The sequence below is a fragment of the Sphaerodactylus townsendi genome, linkage group LG07 (genome assembly GCF_021028975.2).
Source record: "Sphaerodactylus townsendi isolate TG3544 linkage group LG07, MPM_Stown_v2.3, whole genome shotgun sequence".
Lineage (NCBI taxonomy): Eukaryota > Metazoa > Chordata > Lepidosauria > Squamata > Sphaerodactylidae > Sphaerodactylus > Sphaerodactylus townsendi.
In genome coordinates this window covers 84,904,118-84,920,560 of record NC_059431.1, presented here as the reverse complement: position 1 = coordinate 84,920,560, position 16,443 = coordinate 84,904,118, and the positions used below count along the sequence as shown (strand labels likewise).

The window sequence follows — 16,443 nt, the reverse complement described above, 5'->3', positions numbered from 1 at the left end:
GTTGTTGAGAATGTGTAGTATAGAAAAGTATGGTGCCTGTTATGAGATTATCACTAAAATAGAATAGCAGCTTTTAAATGTGATGTTTTGTAATTAAATTAGTACTACCAAGGTATTTCAACAAGCAGTAATGCTAAAAACAGTATTTCTGGGTATTTAGAGAAATCTGTGCTTAGAAATATTTATAACAGTAGAAATATGGATAACGATGTGAACCATATGGTTTGGGACTGGAAGATGTGAAAATTCAGATTCTCGTGTATCCATAGGTAACCTTGGATATGACAGGTAATATTCTGGTGAGTTGTCTGTGATGGGTTTGTTTTAAATAATACACAGAAAGTTATGAAAATTATTTCATAATAATTCTTGTTCATTTATAGTAAGAGACCCAAAACTATATCCATAGATGAAAATATGGAACCAAGCCCAACAGGGGACTTTTATCCTTCCCCAAATTCACCAGCTGCTGGAAGTAGGACATGGCATGAAAGAGATCAAGGTGAGTAAATCCATCTTATGTAAAAGTGTTCTATATTTTTGTTTCTTCTGTTATTTTTTAAACTTTAGAAATATTAATGTTTTATACCTTGAAATTCATGTTTGGTTTAATAATACTAATGGGAATAGCTATGTTCATCGGTAGAACTTAATCTCAACACCATTAATCTTTTGTAGCCATTCAGATGTTGCATTTATACATACCTATTCTTTTAATGAAACAACTTTCATTGGAACATAAACTCATCAAGTTAGAGAGCTGTAAGAGTTATTGATCATGTGGCTCCTCAGATAGTCGAATATAAACTCAAATAAATAACTGAATAAATAATTGAATATTTTTCAAATATTTTAGAACTAGGGGGCTAACTTTGCAATCCTATGCACGCCTACCTGGGAGTAAGTCCTGCTGAACTCAGATGGATTTCCTTCCAATTAGATGTGTTTAGGATCATAATGTTTTCACTCAGTCCAAAACCGAGTTACACCAAGTCCATGTAAATAAATGAGCTTAAAAGAGTGTAATTCTGCTTAGGATGGTACTGTAAGGTGGCCATCTTTTCTGGCATTACTCCTGTAGTCCTGTGATCTTTATCAGCAGTCTGAGGACCAAAGAAAATGTGGCAGATGTGCCACATTTCTGTTCATCTTTGAAAGGTGATATCTAGGAATGCCATCTGAATTGAGGCCACCCAAGACAGGAAAGGGTGTGTGTGAACCCCTTTGTTTCCACATAGATTTACTAATGAACAACTACTCATTCCTGTGAGCACACACTATTATTTATTTAGTCGATTTAGTCGATTCAATTCGATTATTAACATGTTAAAGTAAAAAATGCATGTTTTTCAAAGAGCCTGTTTTTTCTTATGAGATGCTAATAGTGTTGGGGAGGGCAGGTAATTTCAATTAAGAAAATCATGGTGAGGGGGTTGCGGGGTTAAATGCTTGTTGTCATTTCCACATGTTGCTTCAACCTGAAATTCACCTGTCATTTATCATTTAAAAGCAGACATCCATGATCTTCATCATGTCTATTTTTACTTCATGAGGCTTAGAAAAAACATAACAAACGCTATTTAGGTTTGCAGTCAAGAAGGTAAAATCTTTTTACAGCATAGAGAAGCAGAGACTGATGGCTTCACCAGTCTTGTTTCTGCAAAAAAAAGGCGAGTGCTAAAGGCACAGTATGAATTCCAAAGAACATTTTTAATCTGGGCGATACTATCTGCCTTCTCCCTCAAACCTGTGCAATTTGCTCAGCTCTCAAATTGAGAATATTTATAATCTTACATACAAACTAATCAACATGGCCATTTACTTTCCAGCTTCTATAAACTGCTGACTTGCCCAAGAACTGTCAGCTCTTGCTCACAGAAAGTTCCAGGCACTCATAAATGATCTTACTTAGTGTTATTTCATGTGTGCAAATATAATTTCACTACACCCTCCTGGACTGTACTAAGGTTCTGTTTTGTATAAACAGCATGTCTTATTGGGTTGATTAACTTGTTAATACGCCATTCATTTTAAGAACTATTTAAATAGGAAACTTGATTTTAACCAGCTTTTTAAATGGAATAAATATACATTACATTGGAGATCTGTTATCAGATTTAATTTGGGACTGTGGCACTGGGCAAATGAGTATTAATTCTCGTAATCTTCAATGCTTTCTCAAATTAAACTACCTTTCCATGCCAGAAGAGGGAATAAGCCCTAATAAAGAATTAGTTTTAGCATAGCATAGGGTCTCCGCTTTCACTCCAATTAGAAGAGCTGGTTTTCAATAAGGAAAACAGTATGGGGGATCAGAAGGAGTGACATGCTCTAAGCTAAATAGATAGTAAATTGGTTGTGGCCTGAAAAATTATAAAGGCTCAGTTCAGTATTTTTGAAATAATGTTAGTTTCAAAGGAAGCTTAATCCAATGGCAACACTTTGGTGGGGATGTGCCTGCTTTTTATTTCTAGTTTAAATACATCTCGTTTTACTTTAGGCTTATTGGATTTTATGTTTTCGCTTTCTATTGTGAAGATCTTTTGTGGATCACAGAAAAGCATGTATTCTATTGGAATATACTTTCAGCAATAGAAGGATCTCATCTTTTTCTTTTGGCCTAGAGACAGTTGTCCATGTCCCTTTTTTCTCCTTTTACTATCAACGCTATCCAGTCATCGATTTCCAGTAATAAGTAGATGCAATCAAGATTAATAATCCGTATTATGCAGGAGTGTTTATGATTTATATTGGAGTTAGGAGTTTTTGTTTAATTTTCTCCTAATGTAACATTCAGAATATATTTTTTATGATTTATAAGCCTTGTGCAATTTTTTTTCTAAAGAGAACATAGAGTAGCTGTGGTGCCAACCATAAAAGTTTTTGCTTAGCCTTCCCCTGATACCTGTTTATCCCATTCAGTACTTTGTACCATAACCAGTGGTCTCTTTCCTTTCTTTGAATGTTTTTACAGCATATTTAAGCAAAATTTTAATGGGTTCATTTCCCATTCTTTTTGCTTATCATGAAGCATCAATTCAGAATGATTTTTTTAATTGCATCTTGTGCTGAATTTTCTGTGAATTTTTATTTAGCAGCGACTATTTCACACACATTTTCAATCACAGGAGCACCTGACACTAAGGTCAGGAGTGGTCCTTGGAACATCTGAGCGATCTATTGTTCTATCAATATGTGATTAATTTAATGAAAGTCACCCAATTCTTAAAACTGAATGCATAGAGAAGGAAGATGTTTAAGTTCTTTCTCAAGGTGGTCTCTGCATAGTTCTAGTTGTGGAGTGCAGAGTTCTTTGGTGCTTAAAGCTTTGGTGACCTTCAGTTAAGAAGAAAAAATGTGTCTGAATGTATTCATAAGCTTAGATGAACAGGTTGTTTAAAAGTTTGGGGGTGTGCACAGACATAGTGGTTCTTGTTTTTCATCAGTTTATTGGGCAGTTTCAGCTGTAGAATTATGTTTTTTGTACTGGATCTTCCATTTTGCCTTTTTACAGAGCCATTCTGATAGATAATCAGTATTAGTTTATAGTGATGTTTATTTGATTATATAGATTATTTTGGATGGTAATAGATTGCTAATTTTTGCATTGCTATGCACTGCATAGTTACTGAATTCTTTTCCAGTTCTATATCTTCTGCTACTCCAAATGATGTTTCTCATACCATTTTGCCTTTGTAGACCTAAATGTGTTTATCTTCTGTTAATGTGCTTCACTTATGAGCACTCCCATCATTGTTCACTAGACTCCCAGACGGATTTTGAATCTGCATCTTGAATGCACAAATACATGTAACTCCCAACTTACTTTAGAAAAAAGGTCTTTGGTACTAGACAGCATGATTTGTCTTTTAGACAAAAACTTGATCCACCTTTATATCAGAATAGGGTTTTCTGGTTCTACTGAAATTCAGAGGCAGATGCGTTTGTTGCCATTATCAGAGACATTTGAGTTCTGAGTTGGTAAGTACCAAGGGACCTGACGTTGTTTGTTCCCAGGGATCATCACGGCTCCAAGGGATTTCCTTACTAGTTACGCGTCTTTCAGTTCAAGTTCTTCTCAGATTCAGTTACTGGAATTTGTGGAGGCTTTGGCCCTGCTTTCCTCTAATTTCAGTCATAAGGGTAGAAAGAAGCTACACTTGCGAAGGGTCTCCATGCGAGCGGACTTGGTATCATCAAAAAGGAGAAAGAAGAAACTCTATTGACCAAATTTCTGCTTTCATAAGATTCTGGGGCTAGTGGCAGAAGATGAGGTCTTTTGTAACCTCAGTTTGCAACATCCAGTGCCAAGAGGCACTGTGCCATGTGGCAGGCACAGCTTTTCTAGAAGGTTCCTGAAGCTCATCAGCACCTGTGATCTTTGCTCCACAAGTATGAATATGCAGAACCACAATGATTGGTAAGTAATACTTTTTAAAAATTGATGACAATTTTATGGTAGTTTGAGAAAAAATGGCATTATGGATATTTTAAAAAGTATATTAGTAGATATATTGTCGAAGGCTTTCATGGCCGGAATCAGTGGGGTTCTGTGTGGTTTCTGGGCTGTATGGTCGTGTTCTAGCAGAATTCTCTCCTGACGTTTCGCCTGCATCTGTGGCTGGCATCTTCAGAGGATCTGATAGTTGGAAAGGAAAGCAAGTGGAGTATATATACCTGTTAGTAAAGGTCAATAGGTGAGGGCATCTGACTACACAGAGAAGCCATTGAAATCCACAAGCACATGGACAATTTCAACAGAAAGGAAGAAACCATGAAAATGAACAGAATTTGGCTGCCAATTTTGAAAAACACTAGAGTCAAGACACTGACTAATCATCTCCACACAGGCACAGGATGACTACAGATAATCAAAGGGAACAAAGGCCAGACTACTTCTATTCAGATGCCTCACCTATTGACCTTGCTATCTCTTTTGTTACTCACATGCTACACTTCATTGTTACTCACTTGCCAGGCCACTCCTATTCAGATGCCCTCACCTATTGACTTTTACTCACAGGTATATATACTCCACTTGCTTTCCTTTCCAACTATCAGATCCTCTGAAGATGCCAGCCACAGATGCAGGCGAAACGTCAGGAGAGAATTATGCTAGAACATGGCCATACAGCCCGGAAACCACACAGCACCCTATATTACCCTGTTTCCCCGAAAATAAGACATCCCCTGAAAATAAGACGTAAAAGTTTTGCTGAAGTGCTAAATATAAAGCATCCCCCGAAAGTAAGACATAGCAAAGTTTTTGTTTGGAAGCATGCTCATCGAACAGAACACCAGAGCATGCAACTGTGGAGCGGAAAAATAAGACATCCCCTGAAAATAAGACATAGCGCATCTTTGGGAGCAAAAATTAATATAAGACACTGTCTTATTTTCAGGGAAACAGGGTAGTAGAGTTTAAATTTCACTTTTTAAATTTCACTTTTTAAAAGAAGAAAGTTATTAACTCTAACTATGAACACATATGTAGATGTCTCAAGCCATGATATTCTTCTTTGAGACCCACCTGATAACAGTGAGCCTGTTAATTTCTTTAGCATATATGTTCATATCCTAAAAGAACCCTATTATCAAATTTAACTAATTTGCAAACTAATTTGTTGCAGATTGCAGCTCTAGCTAGTCTGTGACAGAGGCATAATAACCAGTTGAAAAAAAGCAGTTGTCATGTTGAAAAAAAATATCAGGGAGTTCAATACATTACACTCCCCCCCCCCCCCAATTTGCTGTTCATTTAGCAGGAAAGACTAAGCTAATTTTGTTGAACAGTAGCAGAGAACCATCAGGATTTTTTACCTGGCCTTTCTCAGTCTGAGCAAATTGTCACTGGTGCTGTGACACACTAAAGTGGTAATGAAAAAGAATGATGGGGAAATTGTATATTGGATGTGCTAAATTGTATATAGCACAATCCCCATTAAGGCCTTTCCTTTCTGTAGTGATGATGTTTCAGTAGCTGAAGGAATTGTGGGTAACTGCATTCAAAAGAATGGAAAAAGGCCTCAGGAAAGAAAATTATGCAAAATAAGTAAAGAACCTGCAAGAATTTCAGGAGTCACTTCATTTTGCCTATATATCCCTTTCCTCTTTTATTTCCCCTCAGCCCTAGTGTTACCAACCTCTGACCCCCAGGTCTGAAAGTCTCTTGGAATTACAGCTGATCTCCAGACAGCAGAAGTCAGTTTCATGGGAGGAAGTGGCACCTTTAGAGGGCAGGCTCTATGGAATTACATTACACCTGAACTTCTTCAACTCTACCCTCTCCAGGCACCACTCCCAAATATCCAGGAATTTCCCAAACCAAATTTAGCAAACCTTGACAGTTTCCCTATGCTTTTATTTTCCCTGCTTCCTTCTGTCTTTCTTACTCAACAATCAACTTTTCCTTTGCCTGTCTTCAGTTTTATTATTTATTTATTTCATATATACCCCACTGTCCCCCAACTCTGAGAATCAAAAATATTGCATGATTCTTCTATCCCATTTAATCGACAACCCCATGAGGTAGATTAGGCTGAGAGAGCATGACTTGAGGTCTCTCCCTGACAAAAGCCAAGCCTAGTTGCAAATTTGTGCAGCAGCAAGTTGCTCAGTGAGATGTGTCGTAACTACCACTAGGCCCAGTGAAAACAGAGTTATGAGGAGACTGCCCCTGGGGCCAGGCAAGTTGTTTGAAATTGAGTTGTAGCCATTGCTGCACCTGCATTTTCCTAGTTTCATGATTGCAAATTGCCCAGTGATTGTTTCTTAATCTGGTCGAAATGAATCCTCCCTCAAGGGAAGCAGGTATAGAGTGGAAGTTCAAAATAGCCCTTTTAGGACCCTCCCCTGCCTTTTACTGACAGTAGCCAGGATTTGAAGACTCACAAGTGAATCAGAAGTGTTGTAATTCTTGGTAACCCCCACAATGACCACTGTGATTTCCTTTCTTAAAAGTACAGACGCTGCTTCTAATTGGGTGAATTAACCCCCTTTTTAGATGCATACAAAACTAATAAAATAAATAAAATAAAATAAAAATGTCAGATTTTTCTGCGAACTTGGGATTTTTCTCTAGTTTGTAGAACCATGTGTCTTGTCTGTTCATGGCTTCAGTCTCCAGATTTAAGTATCTACAGATGGATCCATGTTGAGAATTAGACATAACAGGCTTCACTTACTGCTACGCAGGAGAACATATAAAAAGAGCTGGAATGCTTTAAGGAAACTCCCTTTACCTATTTTAATTACTTTCTGGTGAATTGCACACATTGTTCTTTCACAGTTTGTCAAAAAATAAAATTGGTTACTAAAAGTTAGTAGAACTTATCTGCCAAAGAATAGAAAATAATAGTACCTTTTTTACAAGTATTATTTGTGACATTAAATGTTCTAGAACATTTATTATAAATAAGATATGTGTACAAATAAATGCATTTTCATTTTACAGTTCCCTCATCGTATTCATTTTCCTATGATTCTCCTGCATTCGTCACCAACCAGCAGTTAGAACCACCGTTTATCATTAAAACTGAATCACTTGGATCCCCTTCGCCTGTTCTTCCTCTACCACCTGCTCCACCTTGTGATGAGGAACAAATGTCTTCTGGATTTCCCTCATCTGGACCTTTACCATCTTTTGCTATCTCCCCAACATCTGGACTTGCTTTTCCTGGAATTCCTTTAATTACAGGTCCGTCTCCAGATGGATCTTTCCTTATTAGGCCTTCTTCTCATGGTTTTTCTAAAATGGATATCTTAATTTCTGAGTTAAGAGAATTAAAAGAGGAGGTAGGTAGTGCTGTACAGGAGCTGAGAACCATAACTGGTCAGCTGGGCCACTTGCTTGCTTACACAGGACAAAGCTCAAAGAGCCTTAAGGTGCCTACTGAAGGATAAGCAATATCTGTTATAGAGGAATTGTCCCCACCTCTCAAATACATTTATTCTGTAAGAAGGATCTTATTTACTATTCATTCATTGTGTTCCTATATGTTCAGTTCTTTCAAAAGCATGAAGAGTTTCTTTATATTCACAATTCCAGCTAGCAAATTGTTGTATTCTTGTAAATATTTAATATTTCACAACATATATTAAATATATATATATGTACACACACAAAATATAAATAAATGTATACATTCCTATACCACAGTCTTTATTGTGTTCTTTAAATTACATTTAAAAAGTTACACTTACCAGAAACACTTTTACTTGTGTTTTTCCCGACTTAAGAATTACTCTTTACTGTTTGTAGATATAGAAATAAATTTCAATGGAAAACTATTTTGTCAAATGTTCTTTGCAGTGTTCTTTGTCAGAAGCTGGTACTATGGCACAAGTGTCATTGCAGTGGCAATCTTCTACAAACATTGTAGAGATCCAGTGTAGAGATCCAGTGTTGGTGTTTTTCTTTTGTAATTACTGGCACAACCATCAATTATTTCAGAACATTCAGATTCCTTCCTCAGGCAATGTATTCCTTTAAGAGAGAGAGAGAGAGAGAGAGAGAGAGAGAGAGACACGTAACTAACTTCACTCTGTGCAGAGTTATTCCAGACAAATCCCGCTGATTTTAGTGGAATTAAAATTGAGTTACTCCGCATAGGATTACACTGTATGTAACTCTGTTTAACCTGAACAGTATCAAAGTTATTAGATTTGGGTGCTGGAATACTCAAGCAAGAGGCTTTTTTAGAAAAATATTTTATTAACCTATCTAATTGTGCTGCTGTTTCTAATATCTGCAATTCAAAGGGGGAGCTGTGCAATGGCCAGGGATGTCACTGCTATGGTGCAGCCGCACCACCTCCGGAGAGGCTTCAGGCAGTGTGGCAAGAACAAAAACTATGAAAAATCACCTGCTGCCCTGCAACTCCTCCCCCCCCCCCCCATGCAACTCAATGGGCTGTGTCTGCCTTTTTGATGGTGTAAGTCTGTGCCATCAAGAAGGGGTAAACCCTTGCTGAAAGCCCACTAGAAGCCAACTACCAATGCCTCTGCCATCAGAACACACCCATTGACACTGGTGTGGGATCCTGCACTGGAGAAGGGCTGGTACAGAGCCTGGGACAGTGCCTCAGCTCTGCACTGCTGCACAGCAATCCAACACCACTGTAACTGGCCCTGCGTTGGTGCAGGGGTCATGCCGGTTCCAAAGCTCTTTCCGCCCATACTTTGAATTGCACAGTAAATTTTAATTTTGTCAAAAGATAATCAGTTAACTTGGTTTCTTTGAGGAAACAAACCTAAAATAGGAAAACATTTTAAAAGGAAATAGAAGGTATTCTAGAAAGAGCAATGCCTGCACAAGATGACATCTTTAGTACAAAATACCCTGAAATTACTAGCATTGCCTTATTTCATTTTATCAAATAATAATTAATAGTGGAATTCCCATGACTCTAAATCATATATTTAAAAAACAGAGACAGTCCATCATATTTGACCTTAAATGCACCTTCATAGTAGATCCATGCATTTTCCGTAAGCAGGTAAATAGGAGACGAAAGACACTAGCAACAGTTTCTGAGGTAACATGCAAAATGTTACTTTCCTGTTACACATTCAGTAAGGTGATCAATCTTGTTGATTTACACAATAAAGCATCATTGGGAGGGAGGGAGAGAGTGCAAATCAGTTCCCTCTTACTTTTGAATGAAAAAGCCCTTCCAGCCACTAGTCTTTTCCTTTTTACCAAAACTTATCTTACAGGTAAAGCAGTGGCTGGGAGAGCTGCCATTAGTGGTATAGGCATCATTCAAGCCATTAGTGGTGTAGGCATCATTCAAGCTCAGTTTAGTTGCTCATCTATTTTGGAGAATTAATCTGGTATCTTCTCTCTGTCTTTTCTGTTTTCTAAACACAAATCTGTTCTGAGTTTATGACAGTTGCTTCTTCACAAACCTGGAGTAAGCACTCAGGAGCCATGGATGGCTGCTCATGAAAAGGGAAGGGGTCGCTCAGGGCAATCAAGTAATTACCTATTGTTTATTCCCGCAAGGGACAAGCACTTTTGTGCTTAAAAAATAATTGACATAATCTGACTTAGCTATCAATGATAGCGTTTGGATATGTGAAATGTATTTTGAATCTCGTAAAAATTCTATCCAATTATTTCATTCCTTCCATTGTTTATCTGCCACAGTAATATTCTAGTTCTTTTAAACAAGAGGTGACCTGATTTATCTGTATAATAAATTCTTCTTACCATATTTTCTCTAAATCTATAAGTAGAAGACTTTTTCTTCAATGTAGCTGGTTTCACTGGGCTTAAGTGTTCCTGTGTTGCGTTTTGACCAGTGTTTAAATGTGGTACTTAAAGTCTTCAAAGTGATTTCTTAAGTCTACATCCATTTTAAGTAAGAAATATTTTGGCAGTCTTTTTAACTTGTGTCATTGAGGTTAAAATATTAATATTGTGTTATTGATTTTATGTAGAGGACCAAAGTTCCTTAAATATTCTTATTACTAATAAATGAAATGTTGCACTCAGCAGTTTTTATTCAAGAGGCATTATGCTTCTTAGTGATTCACTAGTTTGTAATGGATGAGCAACATATTATCCAATATCATGTACAATGTTTGACTTTTAAAATTAAATTTCCTTATATCTGCCATAGTCCCCCCCCAGTTTTATGAAATCAGAAGAAGAAATTCCTAGATGATGTAATCAGTAACATCTTTGCAAATCTAATATTTCAATGTTATTATTAAGTAGGATTTTGTAATCAGATGTTATAGCAGTATGTACATGTCTTGTACAGTTGCAAGTCAGAGTTAAAACTGAGGCAGCATAAAAATATTTGTCTCAGTGGGCATTGTGCAGCTTTGTGAGAAAACGTTTATAAAGTGCATTTAACTTTCACATGCTGTTCTTCCAGTCTTCCACATCATTGTGGGGAAATCCATAATTGTAATGTTCAGAAGAGAGAAAGATGGCTCATATATTGTATGGACTCCTTAGAACTTCAACTCCCCTTTGTGTGATTCTGGGAACACAGATTCGTTATATCTTTTCAGTGGAAAATCTTCCTTCCTAGCCTTGTGAGGAAGGCATGTTTAGTTTTGTTTCCCTAATGATGGTACCAACGAATTGTTTCAGCTTTCACAAAAGAAACTTAAGATATGTGTAGAAGCAAACTATCATTCATTTATGTATTTAAATATCTTCCATGCTTTTCCCTCCAGAGGGTTCTAAAGCTCTCACAACAACAAATATATATATATAAATAAACCAACCAGCCAATAAAACAACATGCTATGTATTGATCCTGCCCTAGATTCAGTTTTGGCCCATCCTAAGGAACAGGCTGCAAACTACAAACTAAAGTGTTCTTCATCTTGCACCAAAAGCTCATGCCTCTGGCTGTGCCCAAGCTTTATACCTGTGACAAAGGGAAAAACAAGTGCTCCCTAAAGATGTTACAGCTCGTAAAGATGTTTGTCTTGACTTTCTTTGCTGCATCCTGTTTTAGATGAAGTATGACATTTTACTTAACCTTCCATAAATCAGCTCCATGGTCACAGGAAAATTTAAAGAGGTTTTGTTGCTGCTCCAAAGATTTGGAAATAATTTTCCTCTTTAAATTTGAATCAAGCCAATATGAAATACGTTTTGGTTAATTTTTTAATTTATGCATTTGTATTTTAATTATTATTATGTTGAAAACACCTGGTTGTGCGTTTTTAAAACACTCTTCCTGGGCCTTTGGGACACGACTGACAAGTAAGGAGCTAAACATTCAGCCAGTGCTTCATAAGCAGGATGCCTTCTGTTCCCTGAAGGGCTGTTTTTCACCTTGTGCCAGACTACCACACAGGAAAATGAAACTGAATTTTGCACTTGCTTAAAAGTTCATACAACCTTTCGCAGAAGATGAGGTATAATGATTGCAGTGGAACTGATCTGTTAAAACCCTATTTGAATGAGCAGCAAAGTGGCAAATGAGGTTAAATGTAATTAAATACAGGGTGGTTTATATCGGGATTGATGAAATCCTAATTAAATATATTTATTAGTAGACTATGAACTGAGATCTTGGAGTAGTGGTGGATACCTCAGAAAAATGTTGGCTCAGTGTTTTTGATCCAGAGGCATGAAAGCAGACTCAGAATAGACTTATCACAGGTCCACTTGTGCAAGGTCTTGAGCAAACACAGAATTTTCTTCCTTATGGTGGCCAGAAGTTGGTTGCACAACCTCTTGCACAAGCAGAAATTCAACTGGGGATGCAGTAAGTTTGGCATAGTGCAAGCAAGTACCACAATCTTTTTTCTTGCATTTTGACTTGCACAGGAGCTCTTCATGAATAGAAATTATGGTCTGGATTCAACCCAATATGTTGCAGCGTTGAAAAAAGACAAATTCTGTAGCAGAGATTGCTATAAAATACATTGAAAATTTAAAAAGTCTTAAATATATGTTGTGGCCACATACTGAATAGTTTATGTAGTTCTGTATCTCTCTCGAACAGTACATAGTAGAGCTAGAAAAGGTGCAGAAAGGGCAGTTGAAATGGCCAAAGGACTGAAGCACTTTCCCTATGAAAAGACCTTAAAGAATTGTTTTAAAAAACAATGGCTTAGATGGAAAGAGTATGTTAGAGGTATAACAATATACAAGAGTGTGAAGAAAGTGACTAGAAAAAATTATTTTTCCATGATACTTGAAGGCATCCAGTGAATGAGCAATAGTATTGATGAGCAGTGTGCTGAAACGAAAGCAAACTCTTCTTCATGTGACAATTATTACATGACCTCCCCTCCCTTGCATGCCACCCCTTCCCTCCCCTCCCTTGCATGCCACCCCTCCCTCCCCTCTCTCTCTCTCTCCACTAGGGTGAGTGTGCCAGGTCCAGATGCCGGCTCCCCTCCTCTTTCCTCCCCTTCCTTGCAGGCCACCCCTCTCTCCCCCTCTGCTAGGGTGGGTGGGCCAGGTCCAGATGCTGGGCCCACCCTTTCCCTTGCATGCCACCCCTCCCTCCCCTCCCCCCTCTCCATTAGGGTGGGTGGGGCAGGTACAGATGCTGGCCCCCCTTCCCTCCCTTGCATGCCACCCCGCACTCACTCCCCTCCCTTGCATGCCTTCCCTCTGAGATACACCTCTGAAGATGCCAGCCACAGCTGCAGGCGAAACATTAGGAACAAGATCCACCAGACCATGACCACACAGCCCGGAAGACGCACCACAACAGTTGAATCCGGCCATGAAAGCCTTTGACAATACATTATGGAAGATCCATCAGTGGCAATTAACCATATAGTTAAATGGAACCCCATATCTGGGAAACGCTCTGTGCTCTACTTTGAGACCTTCCATCTTGTTAGCCACTGTGGGAAGAAATATACTGAACTAGATGAGCCACTGGTATGCTACAGCAGGGCTCTTCTGATTTACTCTTGTGCCAGCATGTTTGGACCAGTGCCAGCCATTGTTTTCTCTTGGTCATGGCTCTTTGCATCCAGCCCAGAGCTTTCTTCAAAGAAAGAATGTTACTATAAGAAGTGTGAATGTGTGACTAAATAGAAACAGTGTTAGAATTGAAACTAGAGTGGAACTACTGCAGAGCTATTTATTCTACATCTGTGCTCCTTTTCCTTTGTGACTCTTCTCCTGTAGCATCACAGAAAATTGAACATGTTGCACTGCTGTCTGGGAAAGCTGAGCAGGTGTCCAACATAGGCAGGTGGATGCTTGAACTCTGCCTGGCTCACAAGTTGACTCCAGCAAAGTTCTGCTAACACGTGGCTTACTGATTGGTGTGCCATGTGAAATTTATCAAGGGAGCTACTCGGATGGCAGGCTGCTTCATACAGAGGCAGAGGGTCTTTGCTTTTGATGAAGAAATTACTGAAACTCATGTCTCATTAGTATTTCCTGAGGTTCTTTGGAAGCAAACAATAGTTTAATTACAGTCTGACGTAAACACATTTCTGCATGCTTTTCCTACAGCATTTTATCACATTAGAATTGATCAAAATAGTTGCCTTGGGCTGACTCTAACAGATACACATCTGGAGCACCATTTGTGCAAACTACCGTTGAGCAGGTTACATATGCAATGCTTCACAGCAACATTTTCCCCCTTTCTGGATGGAATTACCTTGTTGGGAGATGAGTTGATCTAACATTTTTTTTACAGTTTGCATAAGCCTTTATATCTTTGATGTGCTAGTCTTTTAAAATTTATAACATGATGCAGTCCAGGCATGCATATTCTCACTTGTATAGTATTATGGAAGCTTTTAATTTAGTCAAGCTGCTTTCAAAAAATATTTCAGTTCTTTTCAGAAACATGTCTAGATATTACCTGGTCTTGCCTGCTGTATTTACTTCTAATAGTTTTGGAGTCAGCCAGGTGTTTGGACCGTTACAATCTCTAGAAGAAGATAAAACATTTATTTTAAAAAATATATTTAGGCCTCACCCATAAATAGAGCCTAAAGCTACTTTATCTGGTCCTCGTTCAAATTTATAACGCATTTGTAATCCCAGAATCTTACCTGCTATAATCTCATGATTTGTTCTGAAGTAACACAAATAGACTTACAACTGCCTTAAAATTTCTGCTGACATAAAGCTCTCCATCCTTTGTCCCATCTCCTGCTGCAGATTAAACTGGTGTTAATGCTGTTCTTGGAGGACAAGTGATCCCCAGAACTAGTAGTCTGATATTGCAAGTCTGCTGCATGAACTGAGTTCCCAGCTGTAGGTGTTGCCTCAGTGGGAGGTTCCCAGGGAGAAGTGGGATACAAGATATATGTTGTCATGCCAACCTACAATACCACTTCTGATGCAAAATGTCATAACAATACTGGAAAATTCATCTGAGACGATGACGTAACTACCATTTTCACTGTGGAAGTGATGTTGCAAATTAGTATGTTGCTGAGGAGCCCCTCTTCTCCTGCCAACCTGCTGAGCACAAGCAGAGAATAGGGGGCCCTGGCAGGAGTGGGAATGGATGAAAATCACACATGTATACATGCTGAATTTTTAAACAAGATCCAATGCGTGGACTCCATCATGGAAATAGATTAGCAGGTAGAGATGTGCCTCTGGCCAGCTGTGAAATGTATCCTTCTCCCTTGCCCAGGTTCCTGTGGTTGTTTACAGAAATTTTAATATGCTTACCTATCGACATTTGGAACACTTCTTTTTCAGTCACTCAATACTTAATGAGATTGATTCAACATTTTTAAAGTGTTAGAAGAATTGAAAAATATATTGGTAGTGAAATAACCCTGGTTTCTACAGGAGATTAGCACATGTTTTGATATATAAGAGAACACAGAGTCCTTAGTGTTACACCCAAGTTGTTCTTAATAAAATCAGATAACCTGTTATAGTTAGTGCCACACCCTAATACATCTTACTGCGCCTAAACTCGTAGTCAAGGAGAGACCTCGAATATCCTCTCTGTTCCCCGTACAAACAGTTTTTGTTTTGCCTCAGTTGTACACTGTCTCTATTATTCCACAGAGAACAGAACATAAGCACTCCACTATGATGTCAGTGCATATTAGGAACACTAGAGAAGCCATTTGAATAACTTCACAGCACAAAGAATGCAGGAAACTATAGTGACTGTTTCAGCTTTTTATGCTCGCTGCTTAAAGTTCTGCGTATATTTTAGTAAAAGTACATGATTTATTTTATTCCATTGGATACTTTTAAATTCTTTGTTAAAATACATAGCTCCTGCGAAAAGTGATGTGTGTTATGCTATATAAATTGAGGGGGGAAAATAGAGTAATAACTCCTGTTGGCATTCCCTTTTATTTACAGCATAACTCATGTGTAGTGGTTTCTGTATTGGTTTGGACATATAATTTTGGCTACCAGTGGTATTTGAACATATACCACGGGCAGCTATGTGCTTCCCCCTTCCCTGATATATTTATTTTGTGTTTGGTACACTCCCAGGGTAGTGGAAAGGTATGGTTACAAACTCTGATTATATTACATTTCATAAAGCATTATTTCAAGCAGCTCAAATATTTTTTTAGAATCCTTTTTTTCTATACTGAGGTGGCAGTCTGTAAATTAAATCTGTGTTACACTTTAGAAATTAGCTATGCAGGCATGTAAAACCCACTATTTATAGTAATAAAAGTTGCATTGCAGCCATTCAGTTCTTTTGTTGATTGTAGTTTTTTGCAAGATGCCTGCTCTAATAATCTTTTCTATTTCTTGAGTAAGTTTAGATGCAAGATTATTCAGTATTTTAAAGGCTCTTTCTTTTGCAAGATTGTATGTATAATGTGATTAAATAAACTGTTCCCCACATACATTTTATCAAGACATCAGCTTTGATGTTAGTCTTGGGGCCAAAAATGATGTTACCTAAAAACAGAGGAAGGCAGGGTCTTAATCAGTGGTAGTGGTGACTTGTACCTTAAAAAGGAACAGGCCCTACTCAACTCCCACCTGGACCT

The 16,443-nt window shown here is 38.0% G+C and overlaps 1 protein-coding gene across 14 annotated transcripts in view; it reads left to right on the top strand.

The window, feature by feature from the left end:
* Window positions 1–16,443, top strand: part of NFIB (nuclear factor I B) — a 361,340-nt gene that overhangs the window by 283,558 nt on the left and 61,339 nt on the right. For 11 of the 14 annotated variants that reach the window (XM_048503643.1, XM_048503639.1, XM_048503632.1 and 8 more), the window contains exon 6: window positions 384–502. In XM_048503643.1, the coding sequence (XP_048359600.1) occupies window positions 384–502 (119 nt within the window). Of the gene's footprint in view, window positions 1–383; window positions 503–7,453; window positions 8,122–16,443 lie in introns of those variants that run through there. The other 3 variants (XM_048503641.1, XM_048503642.1, XM_048503645.1) reach the window with 2 other exon arrangements.